At 49.9% G+C, this 17850-nt stretch overlaps 1 protein-coding gene across 1 annotated transcript; it reads left to right on the forward strand.

Annotated features, from left to right (window-relative positions):
- Positions 1-409: 409 nt before the first annotated feature.
- LBH (LBH regulator of Wnt signaling pathway) lies at positions 410-12769 on the forward strand. Its single transcript, XM_075042483.1, has 3 exons — positions 410-600; positions 1384-1486; positions 10234-12769. Exons 1-3 carry the CDS (start codon positions 575-577, stop codon positions 10432-10434), a joined length of 330 nt encoding a protein of 109 aa, XP_074898584.1. The 5' UTR covers positions 410-574; the 3' UTR covers positions 10435-12769.
- Positions 12770-17850: the final 5081 nt, after the last annotated feature.

A 17850-nucleotide genomic window follows, 5' to 3' on the forward strand; every position in this document is an offset into this window, starting at 1 on the left:
CACGAAGGGGGTTTCGCCTCCCGCAGGTTAAATCCAGCCCCGGCCCGGGTGATGCTCGGTGTATCCCCGCGCTGGCCGGCAGCCAGGCACGGTGCGGGAGGGCGGGGGGAGGTGCTGGGGGGGGGGGGGAGGTCAGAGTAACAAATAATAAACCCTCCTCTTCCCACCGGGAGCACCCGAACCGAACCGAACCGAACCGGGCCGGGCCGGACCCGCCACCTCCTCCCGCTCCCGAGACACGCGGCCCCGTCTCCGCCCCCCCCCGGCCCCCGCCGCAAAGGCGGCGCGCGCCGAAGCCATTCATGAAAACGTGTACGTCAGACGAGGGGGGGCGGGGACGCGGGCTCGGGCCCCGCCCCCCGGAGCCATTTAAAGCGTCGCGGCGGCGCCCGCCGGGCTCAGACCGGAGGAGGCGGCGGCGGGGTCGGGCGGTGCCGGGGTCGGGCAGTTCCCGCAGCCTCCGCCGGTGCCGTTCGGTCGCTTTGCTCGTGGGGCAGCGCCGTGCGCTTGGGTGCCCCTCCCGCCACCCCCCCCCTTACCCCCGAGGGCGCGGGGCAGCCTCCGCCGGGACTTCATGTCTGTGCTGTGTCCGCTGCCCTGGTGAGTGGGTGCTTCACGCGTGGCGGGGATGGGGGGGGAGGCTCTAACGCCAGCAGGCTGCCTGCTGTGGCCGTGGGAGGCTTGGAGCGGAGCTCGTCCCGTCCCCGCGGTGTGTGCGCCGGGAGGAGGCGATGGAGGGGGCCGGCGTGAAGCCCCGGGACGTGATTTTTTCCGAAAGCGGGGGGAGAAGAGGCGGGTAGCGGCGGGTGCGAGAGCCGAGCTGTAGCGGGATGAGCCGCACCAGAGGAGCTGCGAACTGTGGGAATTCACTTTCTCGAGCTGGAAATGCCATTAAGGCTGTAAAAGCAGAGCTGGGATTGGCGCCGTGCGCTCCGCTGGTGTGGAAGTCCCTGAGGTTGTAAAATAAGTCAGCAGGAGCTAAAGCACACCAGCTGAAAAGAAAAGGAAAAAAAAGCAACCCCAAACCCCCAGCGCTTGCACTTATTTACTCTCTTTTTTTTACTTTCCCCCCTTAGGGGGCAGAGCTGGAGGAAGTGGAGTTAGAAGGGAACCGCTGCTGTTAAAGCCTCCCGGGGTGTTTTTGAGCAGTTCTCTTGGGGAGCAAAATCAGGGAGTTGCTCCCAGGGGCAGGGGATGTAGCGCCGGTTTCCGAGGTACTGAGCTTTTTCCACCCCTTTCCGAGGGGGGGCAGGAAGGAAGGGACCAGAAATAGCCTGCCGGCAGCCTCTTCTGCTTGCTTTTCTTTCCCGATGCTACTCACATCTCGCTCAGCCCCCCCCCCGGAGCCCCTCAGACCGTTTGAATGCTGTCTTTTGTTTCTAGCTCTGATTATCTGAGATCAGCTGAAATGACTGAAGTGATGATGAACACCCCAGCTATGGATGAGATCGGGCTAAGCCCCCGCAAGGATGGTCTGTCGTATCAGGTAAGTGCTTCGCTGGCTGCTTGGGCAGTAATCCCCTATGGAATTGCCTGGGCTGGACCGCAGACTCGGTCTAATGTACCTTTCCATAGCCTGACCTAATAGCAGGTCTTGCTGTAGTGAGAGCTAGTCAACAGACTGGAATGCTTGCTTGGCAGGAGCTGGTTGTCTAAAATATCGCTCGGTATCAGGCTGGATTGGCAAAGGACTTGGCTGTTGCCGAAGTGATCGAGCCCCCACTTTTTAAGCGTTCATGGGGGCTCGGTGGGAGATGGGGAGATCGGTGGAAGAAGGGTTTGCACCGCTCAATGGGCTGAGAGGGCTCTTGAGATCTCTCTAACACGACATACAAATGATCTGCCTAGAGCAGGAGGGAGTTGGTTGTATGGCATTTACATTTTTTTGGATGTATTTCTTTGTTTTCCTGACTGATGGGCCCATTTGAGAGGGTTAACGGTCTTCCATAAGATGCTGTGAGGCTGGAGACAGCCTAAACAAGCCTTGAAATGTCACTGGAGATAGGAGTACCTGAAGGCGTGAGCTGCATTCCTTCTGAAAGTTCTGAACAAAGTAATTAGCTATTAACCTCTAGATCAATGACTGGGGTGAAGAGGTGGTCTTAGAAACTAGCTTGAGCCTTAATCCTTTAGTCTCAATATCCCTTTCATTTCCTAGCTTATACTTAATCAAAGGGTAGGTTGTGCATCTTAGCCTACTAGATCCCTGTTTTCCTACTCTTCCAGGAGACTTGTTGATGAGATTTGACACAGGTGCTGAGTGCATGCAGATGACTTGGCATCTGGTGGCTCTTACCGGCAGATCCCGATGCAGGGTTCTTCCTTCACAGATGTTACACAACCTGCACAGAGGCAGTTGCTCTAAGTGTGCATTCAAATGAGGTGTGCTGTTGTATGATAGCATATTTACGTCTGAAAAATGAGCTACAAGGCAGTAACAGTGCACTGAAGCATGAAATGAACTTTGGGCCATGACTGAGGCCTCCAGTAGAAGCCAAAGCTGCGGGGAGGAAAGGGGGATGCATTGCTTTTTTTGGTCAGAATTCTGGATCTGGATAGTGCAAGTTGTTTGGTTTATTGCCTGTGTGTGGAAATAGCTGTGCTTCAGTGCTTGAGTTAGTGGAAAGCATATGGCCTCTCTTTCCTATAGAGGGAGTGTACAGCAATGAGAGTGGTTGTTAAACCTGAAGCAATCAAACGAGCCTGCACGGGATGTTCAGTTGTCTTTATGGGTCACCACATGAAGAGCCTTAACCCAGTCAGGTCAAAAGCCTCTATTTACCTATCTAAATTTTCCAGTGAGAGGCAGAACCTATGTGCCCTGCTTGTTCTAACGATTGCTTCAGTGAGGTTTTTCCCCCAGTGCTGATGACCTTGATAAGTCTGCTTGGGCCAACTGGGGAACAGGCCTGTTCAGTTTTGAGTGGAGCAGCCGAACCTGAAGGTGTGAGTCATAAATGGTGACGACTCATGTCTATGCAGGGCTTTTGCATCCTGGATCTGTTCTCTGTAGTGGTCTCATCATAGACTTTTTTCAAATGCCTGCAAGAGCTGGGAACTGCCTGCCAGTACTTCACCTTGATGTAAGCCAAACTGATGGCAGCAAGGGCTGAGGTGTTGAAATAGAAGATCCTGATGGGGCACGTGCAGTGTGTGGGCTGTATGTGAGGTCTGCCTCTAAATCAGGTTAGTGTAAAGAGGATTGGGGAACAGGCTTCAGCCTTCCTCCCCTGGCTGCTAGGCTGAGAGTGTCACAGTGTAAAATCAAGGTAAGTTGAAAGCATCCTTAAAGGGTTGAAAACTCAAGTTAGAATAGCAAGGACAAACCTGATGCAAATTGCACCCTGAACTCTCTGCTCTGCCTCAGACTTTGGCACTTTGTGCTTCATCTTGCTGATGGAGAGAGTTTGGTACATGGAAAATTGTATGCTAGTCTGAGGGCTGGAGTGCAATAACTTAAAACCAGACAGGGCTAATGGAGCATGACTGCTCCTACACTGAGACTTGTTCTAAGCTGCAACATCTTCCTCCACTCATCTGCAGAGTTGGGCACTCATGATGTAAGTGTAACAGCACTATGAGAGGCAAAAAAAAAAAAGTGGAGCCAGAACTGGGAGAGGCAAGCTTCTAGTTTCAAAACTTTCTCTTATTCTAGTAGTAGAGCTTGGATTTATTTTACTGCAGAGGTGACCTCAAACTGAGGTTCAGAATGCCCCCCTTCAGATGGTGTAGAGCAGGGACTGCCTGGGGAGTTGGTCCATAGGATGTGAGCTGTGAGCCTGGGGGCTGCTTCTGCCACCACATGCAGACATGAAACTCTCTGGACTAAAGGAGATGGTATAGCAGCTTTGCTGGAACTGTAAAGCACATCAGTATCTGCTGCAGACAGTCTTGTCTGACCAACAGTACTGTTTCAAAGTATTTTTGCCTTTACATGGAATTAAACTGAGGAAACAAACTCATACTCTGAGTATAGACTTCAGTGATCTGACTCCTCTGTACTGTGGAGCTCACTGAACTTCAGGGCTCCTGTCTGTCTTGGTTAAGGAGGGAACTTTGCTTCTTGACTTTTTCCTTCTGCCTCCTCTACTGCCTTGCCTGTGCTCATGCTCTGTGGTGTCTCTGTCTAGACATCAGCTGAAGGTGTGCACCCACTGATGAAGCTTCCTGGTCTTTGGTGGGCTGGCCATCGCTGCTCTTTAAGCAATGATGTGAAAACTCGGACTGCAGAAGTTGTATTGGTGATAACCGAGTTGCCTGGGCAGGCTTAGTAACAGTTTCACTTGCGAAATGTGCTTTCTCAGCATAGAAATGCCTTTTTCCAGTTAATATGCAAAATGCTTTTAAGCTAATGTGCTAATTTCAAAACTTTTCTATGTAAAACACCTTTTATTACTGTATTTGCAACATAAAGCTGCTCTCTGAGCCGCCTGAAGATGGTTCAGCCAACAGATTTAGAGGGCCTGAGCAGAAGTGAATGGTGAAATCGGGGCATGAGTCTCAGAACAGGGTGGCATAGACAAAACAGAAGATGCAGCTGAAGAGATGATGTCATGCTGGGTCTTGTGCCTGCAGTGAAGAGCTATTTCTGGATCTTTAATAGATGTCCCATAATTCCCATGGGACTTACTAAACAAAAAACTCGTTGAAATGCAGCTGATGGCTCAAGATGCCCCTGCTACAAACAGATGTGCCTATGGAGGGCTTCATGTGCTTCCTGCCTGGCAATCTCTGGTGAGCCGGGCCTTTTTCACTGCCGCTTGGAGCTAATGTACTGTTTGCTGTTTTCCAGCCCCTACACATACCTGTTCTCTGAAAAGCCTCAGCAACCCTCCGCCAGCTTGTCCTCTGATGCCATCTCACAGCAGCACAAACCATGCCACTGACACCGAGGCTGAATTAATCATTTTGTGGAGCTGTTGTCAAAACAGTGCCTTGACCTGAATCCTCCCTTGCTTCTTGGAAGTGGAGCGGGGTCTGAGCGCAACTGAAAACACTTTGATGCCCAAAAGTGTTTATTTTGAGCAAATGCTGTGTCCTGAGTTGAGTGTGCTACTTTGCTGCAGACGGGCTGTCTGGCCGGCTCGCGCGTCCTGTGGGACCTTAGGCTCCCTTTTAGGAGATTGGCCTGCGGAGGCTGAGCTTGCCTCATGCCATCAGCTGGGGTTTGGTTGTCATGGGGAGCTTGAGCTCTTTTAAGTCGTGATCGCATCATGCTGGGATCTGTCTGGGTTGATCACAGCCGCAGCTAGCTCTGAATCGTGTCAGACTGACTGAATCTAGGTAAATAGGCTTAACGCTCCATCCAGTGTTTATGGCGAAAGCTTGGGTCGTCTGTCTTGTTGGGGAAATCTTTTTTGGTGAATGGAAGGCCTCTTCACCAGCACCAGTGAAGCACTGACTTCCTCACGGGGCTGTGGTGCTTGGTGCTGAGGGGTTTGAGCTGCATCGGCTGCATCCCCCCAACTAAACTGGGGGACCAACACGTTACTGACCCAGGGCCTGGTGGCAAAGGGTGAAAATTGAGCTTCCTTTGTAATTGTCTTGTTTGCTTGTAAGGTGCTTCGTGTCTGTGCAGCCTTGATTTGTGCAGGGGAAATTCTGTATTAGAGCTGGAGTTTGCTGCTGCGCAAGGGCTTGAGACTGGGCTGCAAAATGGTGGTGATAGCAAGTGAGTTTAGGGCAACTTGTTCACATAGCACATCTGATGCACGGTTACTAGACAAGATTAGTAGGCTGACTCAATGTGTATTCCAGAGTCTGGGACCTTAAAGGAAAGCAGAAGTAGGATATGGGATAAACGGAGCCAAAACTAATCATGTTCACTGCTATGCTATGCAAAAAAAGTGTTCCACTGAAATGCAAACTGGAGACAGCAGCTAATCAGAACATCTCAGTGCATGTTTTTTTCTTCCCTACTTGATGCCTTGTTACTCTGACAGAAAATTGTTATGATGTATGAAGTTTCCCTGCCACTGTCCCCCAAGATAGGGCAATCTGTCTGTGACTGAGGAGTTGTCATAGTTCATAAACCCGAGTCACAGGCTGCTGTGTGCATACTAGATGGAGCTCAGTTTCAAGTCATGGCTACTGTGCAAGTCAACGTCTGTATTAGCACTGTTTCTTACAGCTGGAAAATTCCTCCGAAGAGGACACTGAGATGATTTAAGTATTTCCTGAAGTGAGCTTGCCATGCTTCTCAATGGCAGTAAAGTTTTATTTTAAGAACTTAAATGCTGATTTGGGATTTGGAATATTGGCTTGAATACTGCTGAAGAGGCACAAAGCTTAGCGCTCTAGTACTGGGAGGATGAGTGATATGGGTACATTGGGGTGTATCCTGTACCTGAAGTGGTATGCCTCTCAGTACAGACTTTTCAGTCTTGTATAGTGTTACCACAATGAAGCAAAGCTTTCCCCCCAAACAGTAACTTAATTGTGAAAGATCTCACTGCCTTAGTCTCCCTGGAATATAGTTGAAATAATTTTCAGCCTCATGGGAGGGGAGACAAGCATTTTAACCATGGGTGTTGGTATGGAGTACACATGTGGAAGTTGTTTTGAATTTACAAGTGTCACTTGGATTATGGTAGTGCTGAGCTAATCCTTTTAATTGACTGACATCTCTCCTGCTTTTGGTGTTTCTCCATCCCTGTGAATGCTGAGAGAGGGTATGAGCCTCCCCAGGGCAATGAAAACTTTCCATTTTTGTTGCCAAGACTTCATTCAAGGATAGTAGTGCTAGATCATCTGAAAAAGAGGCAAACATGATCTTTCTAAAATTATTTCAAGCTTTCATTTCAAGTTCTGCTTTTCACTGCCCCTTCCAGCTGCAAGGCAAGAATTTGGTTGATTTGTATGTGATCTGGATCAGTCCACGAGGAGGGCAGTTCCCAAGACATAATCTGGAGAGGCCTGTGAAAACCAGTCTTGCTGCGAGTGAGGAGCTGTGTTGAGTAGCGTAAGAAGCAATGTACATGTCCTCCGTGGGCTCTGAAGGTGTTGGATGTGTCTCCATGGGCCAGGAGCTGGGGCTCAGCTACAAAAAGGGGGGCTCTGCAGAAGCAGTCGCGGCCCCTTGTGCTGTATTGTGCAAGTGAGGGGGAGGAAGATACCTCTGAATTGCTGCTAAATTTGCTTTTAGGTAGCCTTCGCAACCAGTTGGTGGTTGTCACTTGTCTCCCATTGAGTGACCACATCAGGCAGAAATAGGCATCTGCTTCGGCTGTGTGCAAGGTGGCTCCCTGTGATAAATGGGGGGGAGAAGTTAACCTGTTGCTGCTGTGCTCTTTGGGTGGTGGGGAGATGCAAAGTCTTCCTCCCACATACCTGAGCTGGGTAATGTGAGAAGAAAGGCTTGTAGGCAGGTTTTGCTGGGCAAGCTGTCCTGGCTGCTGTGCCAAAGGGTGCAGAGCTCACAGGTCAGAGCTGAGCTGCTGCATTCCCAGTGAGGACCTTGCTGCAAGTTTTAGAGTGTGGTTTTTTTCTTCCCATTGTCTAAATCTGGAGTGGGACCAGATTAGGCATATGGGGCCAAAAAATGCAGCATGGCACTACCGGTGTGGGACAGCAGAAAGCTGGTGCTTGCTTATCTTTTTTTATAAAGTGTCTGGCAATGCAGTTTATTTTGGAGTAAGCAGGGAGGCTGGCTGGGGTAGCTTTTCCACCCAGCTTCCCCAGATGTGCAAACAGTCTTAATCTGAAACCTTTTTTCCTTCGGTCCCAGTGCTTGGCCTGCTGTGTTGCCCTGCTTGTCACATGCGAGGAAATCTGCCTTTGTATACTTTTTTCCATTGACTGTCCACACCCCTTGAAAGTGCAGTTGCAACATCTCACTTCATGCTGCCTCGATGATTAAAAAGCATGACTTAGTGGAAAAAATCCTGACCTTCTTGGGTTCGGCCTGTCCTGCAGCTGTTTGAGATAAGATTGTGCTCGGGGGTTTTTTATTAAAAAAGCTGCACACCACATTTTGGGGATATTTGTTTGTAAGGAAATGACTACTACTTAGTTTCTGGAAAAAAAATCTGGCAGCCTATTTTCAAAGAAATTGCTCCAATTTGACCTAATGTGCTTAAAATGATAGCAGCCAAAGGTTAGTTTAATTATTATACTGCTATTTTTCTTGCACAGGAGGCTATTTTCATGACATTATCAGCTTATGTAACCTCCTGAACTACACTTCTTTTTCCATTGCAACCTTCTAAACCATGTAGTGTCAAGGGTATTTTTTTCCTATCCTGAGTTTAGATAACGAGTTGATGCTTAAGAGCCGTGGACTGTACTTCCAGTAATGCACCACGTGTCTGAAACTGCCTTTGTTTGGCCGAGCAGAAGCCACAAAGCTCCAAGAAATAGTTACTGTCTCACTCGCACCAGCCCTGACTAATAGCAGGTAGCTCATACTGCAATGCCCATGTTAACGTGGCCGCGTTCAAAGACCTCGCTCGCTCTTCTGCACCTGAAAAGCATACGGATGGTGGGTGCTGTAGTGGGAGCTGGGCTCCTGCACCACTGTCCCCAGGACGAGCTGGATGTGTGCGAACAGCCCCCGTGATGTGTTACCTTCAGTTACCCTGCCTGACTTTGCGTTAAGTAGCAACCTGATGGTTTTCTCAGGTTAGTAACCTGGTTGCCACAAAGCTTTGGATGCGAGGGAGAAATGTGGCTGAACGGTAGAAGACTAAATATAGACAAGGAGGGAGTGGTGTAGTTAATAGTCGCTAGGCTGAAGAACGAGTCAATAGGATGTTGTTCTCCTTTGGGGTTTGGGCCAGGGCTTCCCAAGGTGGTGGGTACCTGCGTGATTGGCATGAGAAGAGTGATGCTTCGTGGTTAATGCTCGGGGCTCCTGGATGGGGAACCTGCTTTCGTAACTGGAACCACGAAGCAGATCAGATCTTGCTCTCAAACTGAGGCACCCATGAGCAGCGTGCCTGTCTGAGGCTGGCAGTGCTGTTCCCTGCAAGGATGCTCTCACAGCTCACTTGAATGCAGCTGGTGTTCAAAGAAAAGTACAGTGCCCGACTCCCCACCCCACCTACAACCTTGAGGGGAAAATGCATTTTGTCATTATCTTCTTTGGGGTGTTCAAATGCAACTGCAAGGTGAAATGCACACTCTGATAAAATTGTTTGAAATAAACAGGTGGTAATTGTTTAATCCTCTGCTTATGAACCAGGAATCTGATATGGCAACTGATTCTTGTCACCCAGCAGTTCTTTCTCTGGATGAGCTGGGGTTTGAAGCTGGTCCCCTAGTAGGGCATCCCTATAAGTAACAGCAACCTTTTCCGTTTGCATTGCAATTTAGTCATGCAAAGCTCCAGCTCAGTGGTGGTTTCTCCTGTACCTGTGTCTTTGCCTCAGTTCTAGTAGGATCAAAGCGTCCATCCCAGCGGCCCTGGTGCTGCTGCAGTGCATGAGCTTGTGCATCCACGTGGCAAGCTGTGGGTGGGAGGGAAGGGGTAAGGTACTGCTCTGTGCACCTCAGGGGGCTGGAGAGAAGGGGGTCCTCATAAACCTTGCACGAGGAATGTGGTGCATAATTGCTGGCTGTGCCACAGGTACCTCTGGCCTGAAGAAATACAGCCCAGTCTCCAACCCTTCTTCCATAAAACGAGTGTCTTCCTGCTGAGTTTCACTGCTGATGTATGGTAGCTGTAGCATGCAGAACGCTGCCAAAATTCTCTCTCGAAATGCAGCTGACCTTCTCTTTCAGTCTGGTGCCGTGGACCTGGAGCGCTACCAGATGCAGGCCCTCGCTGCGAGGGTCTGGAGGGCTGTAGCGCTGGGTTGGCGAGTGCCTCCTCTCCCTTCCAGCAGCACAGCCCCGAGCACAGCCCCGTTCTCCTGCGCAGCTTGACCAGCAGCAGGAAATGAGATCTCAGATTCTCTGATCGAGATAGCTCAGCGTGCAAACACAGGAGCATCAATGCAAAAAGCGGTGCTGGGTGGGGAGCGAGGCGTTTGGATAAATACCCAAAAGGGCAGATGCCTGTTTGCTGAGTGCTATCCAAGCAAGCGTGGGCTTTGGAAGCCTCTTGGGCAGTGCTCATTTCCAATACTCAGATTAGAGAAGCTTATTTACAAGTTCAAGAGTCTTCCCATCACTCAGTGGTTTACTCTGTGTCCAGACCAGTCTGCCCCGAAGACCCGAGTGTCTTGAGTTGGGTTTTGGCTAAGACTGTGTGAACGCAACCCCTCTCACAGACTTGTTTCTTGGCTCTTTCAGATCTTCCCTGATCCCTCGGACTTCGACCGTTACTGTAAGCTGAAGGACCGCCTGCCCTCAATCGTGGTAGAGCCGACGGAGGGTGATGTGGAGAGTGGTGAGCTGAGATGGCCACCCGAAGAGTTCCTCGTGCAGGAGGAGGAGGAGGAAGAGGAGGAAGAAAACTGTGAAGATGTAAAGAAGGACAACAAGGAGCAATAAATGGCATCTGAGGAAAGGCAAGGGACTGCACCCTTCTGAAGGAAGAGCCACAATTCTTTTGAAAGTCTTTTTAAAAAAAAAAAGACAAGTTCAATTTTGCACCTGCGAGATCTTAGTTTTCTTGTATTCTCTGTATCGAGAACTGAAGCCCTCGGTGTCACCAGACCTCCTGAGGAAGGAAGGAAGTAACGCAGAGAAATGTTTGCTGTTCTCGAGATCATTATCTGTATTTTTCCGAGGCGGAGGCAGCAGTGAAATTCCAAGCACATGGCAGAGGGTGACCACGCGAGGACCGCTGGAGGGGGGAGCTCGGGGAGGGGGAGGAAAGTCGGAGGCAGCAGCGTTTGGCCGGGAGCTGCCTCCAGCTAAAAGTGTGAGAACAGAGCTGTAATCTCTCAGATTTGCCTTTCTTACAGCTTCCATTTTGTGTGTCGGGGGGTGGAAGGGTGTCCGTAGCAAAGCATGGCAAACGCTCTACTGACAAGGGGTCTGTAGCTCTCCCCGGTTCGGCACCTCCTAGGGTAACGTGAGTGTCCATAGGAGTAGTTGGGTTTCTTGCTCTCACTGTTGAGCCTGTTTTCCAGCCACTTTTCTCAAAGCTGTTTTCTCCCCCTCTGTTTGCCTTTAGATTCTTCAATGCTGAACAGCTGTATTTGCAGGATAATGTTAGGCTGCTGCTTGTCATCTCTACTGCGAGGCCCTAGTTTATCTTGCAGGTGGTTAGCGTGAGGTAATGCGCATCGGATGTAGAGATGCTTCTGTCTGCAGCAAGAGCTTACGTAGGTTTGAACACCTCGGATTTTTCTCTTCTATTTGCTGAGGCTGTTGTGGTCAGTCTCGTCTCGTACAGCGCCCGAAGCCAGAGGGTGGAGGTTACGCCTCCTTACCTTGGTGTCCTTGAGGCTGTAGGGTTTCATGTCTCCAACTTGCTGGTCAACGGGCTTGAGAGGGCTGGGACGGGGCATCTCCTCCAGCTTTGCACTGCAAGGCCTCCTCGGTGCAGGATGGACAGGCTGGTAGGGGTGTGCGTGGTGGGGAGTGCTGCCAGACCTGGAGGTAATCCAAAGATGAAACACCAGATCTCCTGTGGAACACTGGTGGGAAAGGGGGGTTTGCGGGAGGGGTCTGTTGGGAGAGGATTAGCCTGGATGTCCTGAGACAAGAGGTTTTTCCGCTTCGTAGCGAGGGCAAAGCATTCATGGGTGTTTAATGAAGTGCAGACTGGCTTGCAAAGTCTGTGGTTGTGTCCTCTTCACCATCTCCTGCTTCAAGGAGAAGTCATCTGTCTCTGTTTGGGGAGGAGGCCAGTCTGCTGCCAGACAGGGTAACCTGCTGCTTTCATGGAAAGTGATGATCTCGCAGCTTTGGGAACCAGCTCGGGAGCCAGTCGGTCTTGGGATAGCATGAGAACAGTTACCACCTAAACCAAATCGGGGTTCATGGAAGAGAAAAAGAAATGTCAAGGCCTTAACCAAACTTTCATAATAATCCCAATGCCACCCCCCTTTGCTTATAACTGGTTCCATTTTTAAAATCTATTTGGACATGTGTGTATTTGTATTTTTAATACCTCATGAGTAGTTAAACGCTGGTGGGGGTTGGGAACTGCTTTTAACATACTGGCAGGATTGTTTTATTAGTCTTGTCTTGCTTGTGTTTAAACATAATGGCAATAATTTATCAGCTCTGCATAACTGTTTCAGACAGACAGGAGTTTGGAGATGAGTTAGCACAAAGCAGGAGAAATTCAGTGTTCCTACACTGCAGCTGGTCTCTGGTCCAGCAATGCAGACCCAGTTTTACACGCTCCCTGCCCATCTTGATAGACGGTTGATCACCAAATGGTCATGATGTGGTGATACCATTTTCTCTAGCGATGGATTCAGCTGTTGTATCTGTAACGCTTGTTCTAGTCTTGCTGTCTTACTGGAATGAGCTTGTACACCTGCATACCAGCCAGTTGTCTTACTCTAAGTGTTAATCTCTATTGGTCTCTACTGTCTGTACCACCGAGTCAAAGCTGTATATCAAAGATATTACCATGTGGGCAGCAATGAGATGGCAATCCTTGGACTCCAGACCTGCTGTCTGCCCTAAAGACTTGCATATTTCTGTCTGCATCCTTTTTTTGGAAGTATTGTGTATATTTCTATTTGTTGTTGAACGTATCTAAAGAACAAAGCACTCCAGTAAAACTCCTCCTGTTGTATGATATACATTCTATATTTCTGTAATTCTTTTTTGAGCCTCAGGGAGAAGCTAGCATTTTTTTCAAACTACATTTTTGTCACTGTGACAGTTGTAAATAAAGTTTGAAAATGCTTTCCAAACATAATGGCTTTGTTCTTACTGCCCAAGTGGGTTGGGATGGTCAACCTTTTGGTTAATGGCCGGTCCTCGTGTTTCAGTTCTGAGGTGTGCTGACTTGCAAAGCTAATGCAAATATCTGAAGACTCATGTCTATCAGTTGAGGTTGTTCGGTGAACCTGGAGACACTTGGTTCGTGCATGTGGCTGACCATGGAGCATGCCCTATGGGATCGTAAGCCTAAATCAACTTATTTGCCTTCCATCTTCCTACAGTTTCTTACTGCTGTGTGAAAGGCTGCAGCAAAGTGGTGCTCCAGCTTACTTGGTCCTGAAAAATCTGTATTTATAATTACTTATCTGTAATCTATGTCTAACGCCTTACCTAAACTTACAGAGCATGAAGTCATGGAGAGCGGAGGCTATTCCTAGCTGCTGTCAGTACGAATGCAGTACCTGTGCATGTTCCCTGTGTGTGCTCTTACCCTGTGCTGAGCAACAAGCATGAAGGTATGCCTTGCCGTGCTGTGTGCTGTTAGGGTCTCAGCTGAGCTGCCTGCTGCTTTGGCCATTTTGGGTCCAGAGGTCGACTTTTCTTGAGTAGTTGGTCATACCTTGCCACGCACCACTGGCTGTGTGCTGCAGCTCCCTGTGCTGCCAGAGGAAGACCTTGAGGAAATGGTGTTTCTGAGTGTGATTCCGTACTTGTTTGGTGCCAAGGCAGTGTCATGGGTGTAGAAATCTGGCCGTGCCAGGATTCAGTGATGCAAATTGTGTACTTAATGGGATTCAATTTTCCACTAAAACCAGGTGATAAGAAGCAAATGCCCTGGAATACCCCTATCTTTGATACATGGAGAGAAGTTCTTGTGATTTGGCAAGTAACAGACTCTAATCTTACCTATGCAAACAATCTGGGCTGAGGCTAGAGTGTTAGGTTTACATGAGTCTGGCTTAAATACACTGACTAATGACCCTCAGATTTAATGCTTGAACTGAGGGCATGCTCAACATGAGCCCTGTGGTTCAAAGATGAATTGTATTGTGCTCAACCTTTGTGCATGTTTTATGCCATAGAAACATAAATGCAATGTTGAAGCTTGCCTCTCCTTTTCTTCAATTAACCTCTAGCTAAGGTGCCTTGATTTTGTTCCCTCCTCAGGCATGGAGTTACATTCGTTGTAGAAGCTGCTGCAGCATTTCCAAGATGAAGTGCTGATCTGAAATCAGTGAAGATGTTCAGTCCTGCCCCAGAATGTTTCTGATTAAAATGCAGCACTGGTTAGGGAAACTCCAAATGAATTGAACTTGTCTGCTACTTTCATGTGCCTCACATGAACAGGTTTTTCAGGCTCATGTCAGAATGAAGCCACTCACTTTGTTTCCTGATGCATGATGCTATTTTTGGGCCAGACCAGAAGGGCTGGCCTCTGAGTGGGGCTCACTCTGCCTGGGGGTCTGCCTTATATCTGCCTGGAGCAGTGCTGGCAGGAGAAGGAGGTTCTTTCCTGGTCCTTGGCTCCAGCTGTTATGGTCAAACTGGAACTTGCATCGCCAAATGAAAATGGGCTTGCTGCTGAATAGGTGACCCTGAGTCATCCCAAGAACTTGGTGGGTGGCATAAGGACCTTTCTTTGCACATAGAGCAATGTTTCTTCTGGCTCTTATTTAAATTGGAGGCATTTGTCCTCCTCAAAGCTTTGCCCTGTAGTTGCAACTGATGACACAGCAAGCTGTGCACTGCTGCCCTGCTTAGTTCAGCCTGTGTTCGCTCTCCCAAATATTTCATTTGTTGTTTTTGGTGTGTTTCCACTTCTGTTCGGCTTCATCAAAGCACACAGTCACTTGAAACGCACTGCACAGATGAACCTTTGGCATCTGGCTTTGCCTACATTTGGGTGCAGCTAGGCAAAATTGTTGCTCTGCAGGAGTACAAAGATAATTCACCATCAGCGTTGCAGATGGGGAGCAGCCACCCCCTGGATATAGGTCCCCTTAGTGCAGGTCCAAGTCCTGCTCTGGTGTAACCATGCTCCTCCTTATCATTGCAAGCAACAGGAGAACCAGCATTGTCTTCCAACTGCCAGGTGAGCTGTCTCCTTCCCATTTTAGTCCCCATAGGAAGTTCTCAGCAGCTGAGGATATGGAGTTTCATCCCTGTGATGTTGATCTGCTGCTTTGAGATGCTTTGAGGCACAATCAAAACCAGAACAAAATCCCCCAAATGCTAGCCTAGTCACTTGGAACAAACCTGGGGATGCAAGGAGCAATGGCCTCAACGCATGTGCTCTGAGCTCTTAAAAAGCAATCCTTTTGCACGAAGCATCTCTGTATGAGCAAGAGCAGTTACTGTCCCTAAATCCTTGCTTGAGGAGAAAAGCTCTGGGCATTTCATGGTTCAAATGATGCCTTTTTGCTTATGTTTGGACAGAAAAGGAATGGGTTTAGGAAAGCAAAGGTCTGGACCTGAGAGAAGCACTGCAGAGTTTAATTATGCACCTGTCTGATGCCTCCACGGTTGGCAGCATCTGTGTAAATGCATCTGTGCTTCCAGGAGCGTGTTGTGAGTATGTGTCTACATATCTTGCTGCTGCAAAGTTGTCGCTGCTGTGTTTCAGGGTCTCCTGGTGAAAAGCTGGATTAAAGGCTGGGGGTGGATGGGCACTGTTGTGACCCATTTAGGGTTTTTTTTTCCCAGATGTGCTTGGGCAGGGGTGAAGTGTGCCAGGGCTCCCTGCAGCAGAAGGGCTGCGTGTGAAGGTGTGGAGCATCCCTTGAGCCACAGCTCTGCCCGGGCTCTCCCGCAGGCCAGCAGGGTTGATAGCACAGCGGCATCAGCTTTTCAGCCACTCTGGTTAGAAAGGTGTCTCTTTTCTACGGCCACAGCTATCATCCACCTTCAGAAAGGGCTGTGTGAGCCCGGCTGGAGAGCAGCTCTGCTGAAGTAAGCTCAAACCGGTCAAAACAAAAATGAAAGCTTGTGAGCGTTGTTTTTAGGAGGGGGAGGGAAGAGGTTTCAGGCCCAATACCTTCAGCAGAAAAAACCTGCTTCACTCGGGAAATGCCTAGGACAGGTGTTAGCGCTGTGTGTGAACCTGGTGATGAGCAGAGCTGGAGAAAACGAGAGCCGTTGCGAAGTGAGGAAGGGCACCGTGGGTGGCTGCTAGCTGGGGGCAGAAAGAGGAGGAGGATGGGGACAGGGTTGTAAGGTGCAATAACGGGGGGCTGTGCTGCCGAAGGTCCTTTTTGGGTCTGTGGTTTCATGCCTGAAGGGCTGGATGTGCAGCCAGGACATACCCTGGGGTGCCTGTGCCCCTCTGCAGCTCCTAATGTTAGCTTGGTCGTACTTCAGCTGGAGGAAGGGGCAAGTGGGGCTCAGCTTTGTCGTGCTGCGCCGATGGATGTCCACGACATGAGCTCAAAGTGTGGGGTAGCTGCTTGTAATACCCTGGTGTGGTTTGGGTGCCAGAACTGGAGACAGACCAGCTGGGGAAGAGCTTCGGAGCCTGAAAGCGTCTTCAAGTTCGACGAGCCATAACCCTTGCTAGTAAAACACCATCAACAGAAATTACTTTGGTGGGGCTGGAGCACAGAAAAATCCACTGATGAGGCTCTGGTACCACTCTAGGAAATGTGGATCATAACTACCCGGGGCTGGTGGGAAACCCTGGGAGATTAACTGGTCTCCATAGTGTAGGAGAGAGCACCAGCCTTTATCCTTTGATCCCACCTTTCCTATAATGACTCTAAAAGGGGGAGTGGGCTCGAGGCAAGAGAAGTATTTTTGTTGTTGTTTCAAACCAGACTTTACCCTGTCAATGAAGAGCTTTTCCCCCCCAACCCACGTTATCAGCCCCGGGAGAGTTGTTTTGTGCTTTTTCCATGTTGAAACAAAAAAACCCAGCCCTGTACTTGGGGTCGGAGACCTGTACTTTGCCTGCTGAAGACAGCAAAGGTAGGACAAGAAGAGGGGGAAGATAGCAGGGGCTGGTGAGCCAAGCAAGCAGAGCCTAGAGGAGTGAACCACACTGCCCATTGCAACAGGCAGCGTTCACAACTAAGGCATAACAAAGTCAAACGCACTATCTTGAGAGCCCTGAGGGGTGGGAAGGCGGAGCGGGGAGGGAAGCCGCAAAGGAAACATGCATTGAGCACTTGTTCACTGCCAGAGCTGTAACCACACAGTGTTACTGTAGCAGCGACCATCAGCTTCATCTGATAAAAATAAGCAAGGAAGTCAAGTGTATGAGAGGGAGAGGATGTCAGAAGCCAAGCATGAAAATGTCACAGCAGCTTTGCTTTTATTTTCAATACTTCCTTCTTTATTCTGCCCTCGGCCGGCTCAGGAGCCCCAGGTATTTCCTGCTCCATCAGTCCCAGAGTGTGTCCTGCCACTACGTACCTCTCTCCCACACGTCCCGACAGACCCAGGTGCCTTCGTGGCTGCATGCTGGTGTCCGCGACACCCTGCCGTACCTGCTGGGAGCCACACGCACATGGCTGCAGAGATGGAGCGGCAGCCAGCACCTCGGCCGGCTACGGCGAGGCAGCTCCGCAGCATCTCTGGGGTCACGTCGGCTGATGCCTTTGGCTCTGGCCTGCAAAGGCAGGGATCGATACAAGGCAAAACACGGGGATAAAATCCCAGAGTGGTCACTGCTACGTAACAGCCCGCTCCTGCTGTGCTCCAGGCTGGGGCGAGGAGACAGTGCAGGATTGCAGCTTTCTCCAGCTGTGCTGGGGGAGGAAAAAAGGGTGGCTTTATTACAGGGGTTTTAAACTCTTCCCTACAGGTTCTCTGCGTTCAGAAGCGTGAACCGGGTGGGTTACAATCAGCTCAACAGCTATTTGTCAAGCACAAACCCCCGAGCGGGGTTTAACAACTCTTTTCCACTACGGTTGTTGCCAGCGCTGTGGCTGTCGAGTCTGCTTTGGATGCTGCCTGCGGGGGTGAGGACCAACCCCTGCTTCAACCAGAGCCGCGGCGGGATTTCCCCCAGATAAACCCGTGCCTGTTTGGTGACCGGAGCGGCAACACCCCTGCGTCCCGCGGGCTGGGGGTGAGCTGGTTGAAGCTGGGTGGTCGGGCAAACTGCAGAGGTGGAGGTGC

This window comes from Buteo buteo, chromosome 12, assembly GCF_964188355.1.
Source record: "Buteo buteo chromosome 12, bButBut1.hap1.1, whole genome shotgun sequence".
Classification (NCBI taxonomy): Eukaryota; Metazoa; Chordata; class Aves; order Accipitriformes; family Accipitridae; genus Buteo; species Buteo buteo.